General features: G+C 33.8%; 1 protein-coding gene across 1 annotated transcript; it reads right to left on the minus strand.

The window, feature by feature from the left end:
• Positions 1 to 308: 308 nt before the first annotated feature.
• Positions 309 to 1,872, minus strand: K441DRAFT_619805 (oxidoreductase domain-containing protein). The gene is made up of 3 exons (XM_067645895.1): positions 1,727 to 1,872; positions 1,537 to 1,670; positions 309 to 1,463 (listed from the first exon to the last, which is right to left on the minus strand). Exons 1-3 carry the CDS (start codon positions 1,837 to 1,839, stop codon positions 442 to 444), a joined length of 1,269 nt encoding a protein of 422 aa, XP_067498901.1. The 5' UTR covers positions 1,840 to 1,872; the 3' UTR covers positions 309 to 441.
• Positions 1,873 to 11,441: the final 9,569 nt, after the last annotated feature.

The raw sequence follows: 11,441 nt of genomic DNA on the forward strand, positions 1-11,441 counted from the left end.
TTAAGAATATTATATAACTAACGCGTCTCTTAAACGCGCTTAAACTACGCGTTAATTATATCTAGATCCCCGTATTTAGTACGTTTTAAATATAACCTTTCTTTTATTTTATTTTTAGTTTAGGCTAGTTATTAATAAAGCGAGATACCTAGTTTTTACTAACTAGTTAAGATAGAGGAGTATAGCCGCGCGCCGTAAGTAAAGAGTCTGCTATTCTTCGTATATTAATAATCTAGGGTAGAAATCCTATTGTTTTGAACGGTTTGTTTAGTAAGAAGTAGTCTACCCTCTTTGTGGGGTAATTTAGAGTTCTGAATTAATGGCATTATTGTTTTAGTACGAAGACACGTCTTGGTGCTGGCGGGGTGGCCGGATAAGTGGTGGAACATGTTAAAGCAAATGTATGCTTTAAGAAAGCATGTGAATTTGGAAACGAGCTACCTACCCCACAGAGCCAAGGTACTTGCTAGTTGGTCTTAGTGGTAGCCCAGCTTTCAGATACGTCGCATCAATCATCTCCATCTGCCTGATTGAATCTTCTGCATCGACCCACACACCTGAGCCTTCCCTCTTCTTGATCCGATTTATTAATTCCTCCAGCTGATGTCTATATGTTGTCCACCAAACCTGCCCAACTTTCCCATTTTCCTTCTTGGGCCACTCATACACCTTCATGTAATTTGTCTCGCACCATGACTTGATCAAGTCGTCGTTCTCGGTATTTCGAATAGCGTGTCTATCTATGATATCGATCCGATGATACAGATGCGGCCCTAGCATATTCCAGAAAACAACTGTCCGTTGCATCATATGCCGCTTATGTTTAGGATCAAGTACTTCTTTCTCCGATAGTTGCACTGTTAACTTCGGCAAAGCTAGCTTTGGCCAACTCTTCGTCAACCGGGGAAACCGGTAACCGCCCCTCGCAGCGAGGTCCGCTTCAATGCTTCCAACGCCGCCATTCGGGAAATTCCATTTAGCTTTGATGGCATGATCAATCTCCTTATTTCCGCCTTTTGGCATAGGACGATGTGATGCTTCGGTGATAGTGACAGGTTCTTCGCGGAAAACCTGTCTGATGCAGTTGATTGCATACGTGCCAAAGTCCATAAGAGTGCCTCCAGAAAGCGCATAGTTAAATCTAATATCCGAGTCGGGGAAGAAACCAGCCGGAAGAGACTGTACTGCGCTTGCATCAACAATATCCTTCGAATCGAATGTTGATAAGAAGGTCTGCCATGCTGGATGGAAGCGATAGTGGAAGGCCTCGAGTAGTACTGGCACATTTGGTTGGTTGAGGAGTGGATGTCTGAAGAGAGACTTGGCCTCCTCGGCGTTGGATGTGGAGGGTTTTTCTAGGAGCACGTGCTTGCCTGCTTGTAGGGCTTTAAGGCCCCATTCGTAGTGTAGCCCGTTAGGAAGAGGGATATAGACTGCGTCAAGGGACGGGTCGTCGAGAAGATCTTTAAGAATGGCTTTTAGAGTCGAAAACAACTAATGACGTGAAATATCTTAAAATAAAAGATCATCTAATACCTTGGTAACTCTTATGGACAACGGGAATACCGTGTTTCTTTGCGTACGCTTCCGCCTTTTTCTGATCACGGGCTGCGATGGCTGCGACAACAACATCTGGATGGGTTTTCGCAGGGATTATGAAAGCCATAGGGCTAGAGTTTTAAGTTTTTAGCAGAATTACATTGTAAAGATCGTAGGGGTGAGATACCCAATATTCGCTGCCCCTAGAATTCCGAACTTTACAGCATCACTACTCTTTGGCACATCTGAAGGGATGAAGCTATTGTAGACACGTTTCGTAAAGTGATAGATGGATGCCATGGTTGTTCAGGAAGCCTTGCACGACGCACGTTGTTATTATGCGTCGAACTTGGAGCTACGCGCACGGGCGGGCATACTGCTCCTTATCACTAACATCTAATTTTAAACCTTCCTAATTAGGAAAATTGACTTACCGCCCTCTGACCGCCCTAAAATAGAACCGGTAAAATTTATCTACAGCCTCAACTCCTTTATCATACCGACACCGCGCTACTAAAATCGTATACAGTTAAACCCCCTTAATACGATATGGGGTTTATAGCGATATCCTCTATATTACAATCTATATCCCTTAATTAAGCTCTTTTTAGTGTAATATTACGATAATCTAACTTTTAACAATATTGTTTAATATCTATTACTAATATCGGTATAACCGGTAGATAATTTATATAGGAAAGGGCTTAATTTAGCCTGTTGTGACGGCGCTAGGGCGCGTCACCTAGTCAGGGGTTCGCTTAAGACTTGGCATGTGTATATGGACGTGGCCTCACTACCTTCTCTTGCTCCTTAGCTTAATATCTTCGTAATACAGCATTCGTTCACTTCATCTTGCAAGCATCCATTCAAGTCTTTGTCGAGACATTTGTTTGATAGTTCGAGCCGTCACACCTGTAAGGTAGATATCTTAAGACTTTTTTAGTATTAAATCCCCGTTTTTCCTGCTTATTTACCCTATACGTAACTCTTAATATAATAATACTATTAGTATTATAATACGTTTAGCCGAATAAACAGTATAGTATTAAAGAGATTTAACTATAACTATATAAAAGATAGCCTATATAACTTTAAAGCTTTAATATTATAAAACTAACTGTAGTCTTCTATTAGATTATAACTAAGGTCTAGGCCCTAGCTATAAGGGCTATAAGAGCTACTTTAACTTAAATCGAAAATATTATCAAAATTAAACATCGATCCCTTTAGTATTTATTCTAAAAAGCTATTAATTACTCTTAAGTAATTTAGCGAGTTCTTTAATGTTATAGATATTGTAAGACTAAGCTTATATAAAAGTTCGACTATATACTATAAAATGGTACATAGCCCGCCTTAGAGCTATAGCCTAACCTAAAAACTCTCTGGCTGTTAACTATAGAGCTATTAAGACTAAATTATAGGCGATTATCTCTTAGAGCTACGGCTTATATAGGTTATACGCGATCTTATCTTAAGCTATGGCTTAAACTTGTTAATATAACTCTATAATAATAGTATAATTTAAAAGGAAGGAAATACGCGTATAAGCTATTTAGCCATTACTTCCTTATAAAAACCAATTACGCGGCTAGGGGAAGACAATTAAAATATTAGTTAAAGGCGTATAAAAGAGCTATAGCTTATTAGGGCTACGGCCTAACCTAAAGACTCTCTAGATATTAGCTAAAGGGCTACTAAGACTTAACTATAGGCGGCTTAGAGCTATAGCTCGCTTAAGAGCTTCGGCTTAAAGATCCTATATAATCTTACAAACTATAGCTTACCTAAAGAGCTACGGCTTACCTAACCCTTAACCCTTTTATAATTAAGCCAGCTCTAATTTAGAGACTATTTAGCAGTAGCTAAGGAGCTGCTAAGATTTAACTATATACAGTTATCTCTTTAAGATGAATTATATGCGATTAAGTCTTATCCTACTAGTAAACACTCTTTTTCTGCCCTAAAATAGGCCTTTTTTCTACTAGGTTTTAGCTAGTCCTTTTCTCTTTTTTTAATTTCCTATATATAAGTAAAGCTTAACGCTATTAATTTTTCTATATATAGAAATTAATCTATTAGGTATATGGGTTAGGAGCTAGCTTTAATAAAAGGGAGGCAATACAAGGGGTATTTAATCCCTTACTTAGGTATATCGCCTAAGGGTAGCTAAGTCCTAGCTAAAGGCTAGGCTTAGCACCTCCTTATAAGCACCTTAGGCTTATAGCCCTTCCCTCCTTATTAGTTTGTCCCCCTCTTTTTCTTTATACTAAGGGTATTGCTATATTTATTCTTTACTATATTGTCCTCTTTTATTAACTTTTTTATATTTTATACTTAGCTTATTTACTCCCTATTATATACCTAAGTAATATACCTTATAAAAGCTTAGAATTTATAAGCTAATACTTAATCTCCGTATACTAATTTAAGCGCAACTTAGAACTTATAGGTGTTACGGCACTGGTAGAAAATGGTAGAACTTAGTTAAGCTCGGACCCCTAGAACTCAGTTAGCCCCTAAACTCGGCCACCTAACTAAATTAAACCACCGACTTGTCAACCTATTTTCTCTATAACGAATTAATTAATATAGACCAAAATAAGTAGAACTTATAAATAACTATTCTAGATTCTAAATCTGATGTTTATAAGTCTATACAAAAAGCAGTGCTTGTATATAGTGTCTCTTTGGCAATTTTAAGCGATAATTAAATGGCAGACTACTAAAACAATTTATACACCAATGCAAATAGAAATTAACTCCTATATAGTAGACCTTCCTTGCCAATTAGGTACTTAAAAAAAGATTTATAAAAAATTTCCCTATTATATACGTAATTATAAAAAAAAAAAAGCTTAAGTCTCTGGTTAAGGTAGTAATACTAAGCCCTTCAGAAAAATATAGGTAATTAGCTACTTTAAATAAAATCTTTATATAAAAATTATATTTGCCTAATTAATAGAAGGTATGTAAATTAATAGGGTATAACTAAAGTAAATTTAAAAGTTTTATAGCCTTTATAAAGGGTATAAAAAAGGTTAATATATAGGTAAAAAATACCTACAATATAGACAAATTTAGAGTTATATTAAGCATATATATAAATTTAATTACAATAAAATATATCCTTTAAAAAAAGTTTTTTATAAAGTTGTTTAATAATTATAAATAGGTATTTATTATAAAGATAATATTTGCCCTTAGCTGGTTAATTTATTTTAAAGGAAAATACCCTTAATTAATATAAGTATACTAAGGTAAAGTATTTTATTAAATATAATAATAATAATAATAATAATAATAATAATAATAATAATAATTTATTGCTTAACGTCTGATTCGGATCCCTATTAGGCCCACGCGGACTACTCCTTATATATATATAGGGAGAAAACTCTATTTAAGAAAACCCCGTAATCTATCTCCCTGCCTTTTAGGACTTGCCTATAAGGCGCCTATAAGTTACCTATAGTGCTCCTACTACTGTACTTTTTAACCTCTTTAAGAACCACTGCTACTATAATAAGCCTACGGACGCGCTTTTATATCTAAATCTATTATTATCTCCGGTTCTTCCCCTATTCTTACTAGTTAGCTATATACCCTTTAAGAGTTAGCTATAAATATTATATTTACCGCGTTAAGTCTAATTATTAATTATCCTAGTTTTAAGCTTGCTATAGCTAACTATAAGGGTCTTCCTACAGGGCGTCCTCTCCCTTATATCCCTATATGGTCTAGTAATATTACACGGCGTCGCTTCTAGCCCGTTAAGGCTTAGTATAGCTAGCCTAGCCCCTTAGTATTAAAGGTAGGAAACGCTAAAAAGGTACCTACGCCCCCCTAGCTTATTGCCTGTTGTTTCTATTTATATAACCTAGCGTGCAGTTATTCCTGTAGCTGTTAAACCCTTACCTTCCGTCTCCTATATTTAATATAGTCTACTCTCTCCTACGCCTTATATATACTTTAGTAGAAGTTTACACATTTTATTTAGTCTTAATTTAAGTAGTGTCTTATATTGTAGGAGCCTGTATAATGGCTATAGCACACCTATACTGCGTATGTGGATTAGGTATATCCCTATTATACATAATAATAGCATTATTTTAGGCGTAGTCTATAGTTATAGAGCCTTATATTATATATAAGGCCGTTTATAATTATTTCTTTTTAGATAAGGAGTTTTTGCATTCCTAGTATATATATACTAACGATAAGGGAGCTATACGTTTATTTAGCATCTCCTTAGCAAGTCTTTAGCAACCCTTATATCCTCTTATTATTTTTATTATTTACTTAGTTTATATTTTCCTATTAAAGCTATTAGATTTAGGTAATCTTAAGTCCTAGTATAAGGCGTTCCATTTATCTTACTATCTCCTATATAATTACTATATTGTCTACCTAGTATCCCTTTTCTACCTTAAGACTTATAGGAACCGCTAGAACTTTAACTAGGTAATCCTTATAGAGTACTTTTATGCTAATATATTCTCCTAGCCTATCCCCTACCCTTATAGCTTATTCCTTTACCTATTAGTCCTTTAAAGTAACTCTAATATCTTCGCTCTTAAGGTATTAGACTATAATAGCGTCGTAAACCTCTTTATAGATCTTTATAAGGACTTCTATTTCTAATTATCCCTTAAGCCCCTCTACTTTTTCTATATTTAGTTATATTATAATTATATACTTAGTTATTAACTTAAGGGGGGTAAGTTCCCTATACTATAGAAGTATAGCTACGGCGGCCTAGGTGCGGTTCACCGGTAAGGAAGAGTTTTATTTATTTTTAATTTTGTTTAGCCGTTAGAGGATTTAGTTAAGGGTTTACTAAAGGGGCACCTAAGGTTCGCTAGACTGGCGGAGCTATTTTATTAGCTATATTAGATCATTATAGCTAACGGTTACTCCCCTATAATTCTAGGTACTAGACGCGTCTAGTAGGCTTTATATTTTATTAGATGCCTTTTTAATAAAGGTATTTCTACTTTATGGTATGGTATTCGCCCGTCTTTATTGTAGAGGGCCATTGCTAGGCGTGGTTCTGGCGGTCGCGCGCGAGTGTAAACCACCGTCGTTTGGCGTGTGCCTCCCCTACGATGTATATATCTTAGGGGGATTCTCTAGGTAATTTGCAGGGTTCTTTTTAGTTGGTTTTGGTCTTTTTAGGCCAGGTGCAGCAAGAGCTCCTTTGTTTTTTATTAAATATATATAACCTAAAAGAATAGTTAAATGGCTAATTATATTATTTTTAGGCAGTTTATTAAAAAATTTTATACTTAAGACTATTTTTTTTAGTAATAAAGCTTAGTTATATTTCTTTAATAGCTATATAAGCCATTATATAGTTAAGTTTTTAATAAAATATAAAATATACAATATATAGCTCCATTTTCGCTACTTTATTTAATATAATAACCCTTAAATTTATTTTAAATCTTTTCTATTAAGTTAAAATATTTTAAGTAAGTTATAAAGTATATACGTCTTAGTAATATAGCTCTAATTAAGAAGTACTATTTTATTAAGTATTACTATAAGATCTAAAAGGAGGCCTTATAAGAAAAATAACTAATTTTAGGCAGTATATCTTTAGTATTTATTTATAAAGTCTATATAAGGATTTAAATATTTTTTAGTAAAAAATAAAGCTTTAATAAAGGGGTTAAGATTTAAACAAGCTAATAGTAATTAATTTAATAATATAACGACCCTAAAGAAGCCTTTTAATATATAATATATAGCTTAAGGCCTTTATAATAAGTATATACTTAATTAAAAGACTTAGTTACTTTTATAAAATAAATAAATTAATAGCTTTAGAGAGTTATTATAAAGGCTATATATATAGGCGCTTAAATATATAGCTTATAATTATAACTTAAAGACCTTAAAAGTCTAAAATTATATAATAATTATTCATTGCTTAACGTCCGATTCGGATCCCTATTGGGCCCACGCGGACTACTCCTTATGTACATGTGGGGAGAAAACTCTATTTGAGAAAACCCCGTGATCCATCTCCCCGCCTTTTGGGACTCGCCTGCGAGGCGCCTGCGGGGCGCCTGCGAGTCACCTGTGGTGCTCCTACTACCTTACTTTTTGACCTCCTTGGGAACCACTGCTGCCGTAACAAGCCTACGGACGCGCTCTAAAATTATATAAATGAATAATGGTAGACCTAAATATAATACTAAAATATATAGATTTAGTTAACAAGGCCATAGTAGAGACAGAGGGAAAAAAGGCCGAAAAAAGGTAAAGGGGCCAAAATTAAAGCTTTAAAATACGCTAGATAGAAAGCCTGAAGCTAATATACTAAATAGCATATAAGGGCAAATAATTAATTAAATTTTATTAAGTGTAAATAGCTTCTAAAGTAGTGTGGCCGATTTAGTAAGGTAACTAGGTTTGGGAGATAACCGAGTTTTAGGGGTCCGAGCTTAGCAGAATTTAGTAGAGCTTTGTGGTTACGTAACTAGAGGACCGCATAAAAGAATCCTATTTTAGCTAGCGCTACTCTTCTTCTTCTTTCCTTTCCTTAGCTTTAGATCCTCGTTTATAAACAACCCAATTATATAGGCTTGCACGTCCCTTTTACTATACTCGTGCCTTAATTAACTAAGCTATTAATATTATCTAAAGCTTATCTACTCTTTTCCTAAGAAGGAACTTAAATATATTTATAGACTATAAATAGGATAAAAACTTTGAAATGGACTTAGAGGATATTACTAGAATAATAAGAATAGGATAGGACCCTAAGGATATAGTAAAATTAAAAAGATATATATAATATAACTTAAAGGACCTATACGGACTAGAACCCCTAAAGAAACTATTAAAAATTACCTAATACCCTTACTACTATACTAAGAAATATAGTAGCTGGTAGAGCAGCTATAGAACCCTCAATTACCTCTAATAGTAAAATATTAACTAACTTAATCTCCTTGGGGGAGCTTATAGTAGCTAATACTAAAATTAAATAACTTTAAGAGCTACTTAAAACTAGGGATACTCCTATACCTAATAATAGGTTATTAAATACCTAGAGACTTACTATAGTCCTTAAGGCCCTAGCCTAATATATAGTATTGGTATTATTATAGCCCGCGAAGATTATAAACCCCCTATTACTTATAGACGAAACCAACCCTATATTTGGTGGTTGGAAACTTTAACTATAAAATAAGCTTAAAGTTAATACAGACTACTTCCCTACTATTTAAGCTAAAATAGCCTATATCTTTGGCCATACTGGCGGGGATATATAGATATATCTATATCCGCGATGCGCTTAGGACTTAATAGACCTCTTCCTCTCTAAAGAAGAAACAATTAATTACCTATTTTCTATCTATAAGGACCCCTTTAAGGTATAGAACGCTTACCTTAATTATAAAAGCCTAAATATAAAAATAATAGAGACCTTTTTAGCCTTTAAACCTGCTTTTTATACTTAGCCATCTAAGCCTAAATTCCCTATAAAGACCTAATACTACTAGTTTTTACTATTCTATAGACGCTAAAGGTACTTACGGACTACTACCTAGCTATTAACTAAGGTCTTTATTAAATTAAAGTATAAGCTAAGCGGTATAAAGCTAGAAGCTCTTTAAACCAAACTATAAATACTTTAAAACCGGTCTATATTGCCTTAGCATAATTAGCAACCCCTATAGTACTAGCTATATAGCCCGCTATTAATTTAGCAGCTAGCTACGCAGCTAATTTTACTACGGGCTTAGCTTATACTCGGTCTATATATAGCGACTCCTATAAATAGGCCTTTAGCAATTAAGGAGCTTGCTTTTTATACGGCTAAAAAACCAATTTACTAAGGACTACTAGATAAAGGCAAAAGTAGACGAGGTTCTATTAATTAAAAAAAAGATAGTATAAAGTTAAAAAAAAAAAGAGAAACCTTAGAGAAAGACTCCTCTTTAGGGTTAAAAGGGATTAATATATTATATATTAATCTAGGTCGGCTAGTTAGTAAAAGAAGCTGCACTATCCCTTATACTTTATTCTATAATAGATATTAAGTTTTAACCTTTACTTTAGCTGACTCTAAAATAAATGCCTTTACTGTAACGTTTCCCGCTCTAACGTCGCCATTCGGCCAAAAAGACACAGAGTGCTTACGCACTTGTTTATAAGCGCGGCGGGATCTAATATATATACTCTTATATTTACCTTAATAGATACTTAGTGCGCTATAAAGCTAGCTAACTTTTTAAATACGCCCCTTAAAGAACTGCCTAAACTAATTTCTATTTATAGGTAGAACGGATAAATAGGGCTACCTATTACAATTATCTTATAGATCTACCTCCGTATTAATAAACAAAGGTAATATAATATCCCCTTCTTTATTACGGACCTTAAAAGCTATAATATAATCTTAGGGAGAAAATAGCTAGCCTATTTATGCTTATAACTAGATATACGGAATAAACGTCTTATTTAGCCTAAACTTTTACCTTTAACCCCTTCCTTTATAAAAGAAATTAGTATTATAATAAAGAACCTTATACGGCCCTAAATAAATACTATTTACTAGGCTAATACTATATATAGGGACTAGGCCTTTAAGAAAGATATATAGCGTAATTATTAATAAATTTATATACTACGCCACCCCTAGACTACTTATACCCTACTACCTATACTAGAAACCTAAGGAGTTAGTAATAACCTAGCTAAGCCCCTAATTATAACGAAGCCTTATAGGAAATACTATAGTGGACTTTTTATTAAGCTGGGTATATAAGTAAACAGAAAGTCAAATAATAACACAATTAGTAGAGTAGGTTGCTTAATAAATTAACTCTAATTATATTCTAAAATTTACTATAAAGAAAAGAACTATCTACGTAAGGACTATAGTCCTTTAAATATACAATACTGCGCCTAAGAAATGTACTAAGTATATTAGTACGTTAGTATATTAATATATCCCACGTTTTTATATTTTAAACTTATAATATAACTAGCTATATAACTTAGCTACCTTTTATTCTATAGCTCGATTAGTTCTAGCGTTTCCTATACTATTTTAACTAACCTATTTATGTCTTTTCTTAGTAGTCGCACTACTGCTAATATAAGGTCCGTAACACTATCCCCCTCCTCTTTATCTTTGTCCTTAAAGATTTCTCCTATCTTTAAGTCGTTTATTAGAGGTATAGTATTCCTATTTTTAACTTAATAACCTTTATTATTCCTAATACCTCTTATTAAATCTTCTGTGTTTAATTAATATAATTAGCTAGTAATTACTATACTATTGCTTAGTAAAGTTATGCCGTCTTATTCTTGTTATAAGGTGAAGAAGTTAGTATATATTGCGATTACGGCTCCATCTAGTCGCTAACCTTCTTTTTACGCTAAGTGTATATAAGCGAACATGCAATTATTATACAATATTTAATCCGTCTCTAACGCTAAGTATATATATTTTACTACTTTTTATAGTTGCCTAGCGCCTTATCTAATCTATTTTAGGGGTTTATATATAATCTACTGCATCCTATCTTAAAGATAAGTTAGTTATAGCCCTTACTAAGGTGTAAAAACTCTAAAATAATAGGGAGTAGATTCGCGCTAAAGAGTAGAAAGTATTTAAGGCTTAACTAGCTACCTACGCTTAGTTACTCCATCTTAAAAAGGTTCGTAAGAAGGTGCGTATAAGGGATATTATTGCGGTCACCTTAGGTTGCCCTTAGGACAACCCCTGGACACCCCTTAAATAGTCGCCGGTTACGTGCTAAAGGCATATACCTGTAGTATATAGTCTCCACAATCCTAGAGGCCTTACCTCCTTAAGGATTCGACTCTCTTACCAATCTATCCTATTCCACAATTGTGCCTTATAGCCCCCTTATAAT

The sequence above is a fragment of the Cenococcum geophilum genome, assembly GCF_001692895.1.
Source record: "Cenococcum geophilum 1.58 unplaced genomic scaffold K441scaffold_57, whole genome shotgun sequence".
Taxonomy (NCBI): Eukaryota; Fungi; Ascomycota; class Dothideomycetes; order Gloniales; family Gloniaceae; genus Cenococcum; species Cenococcum geophilum.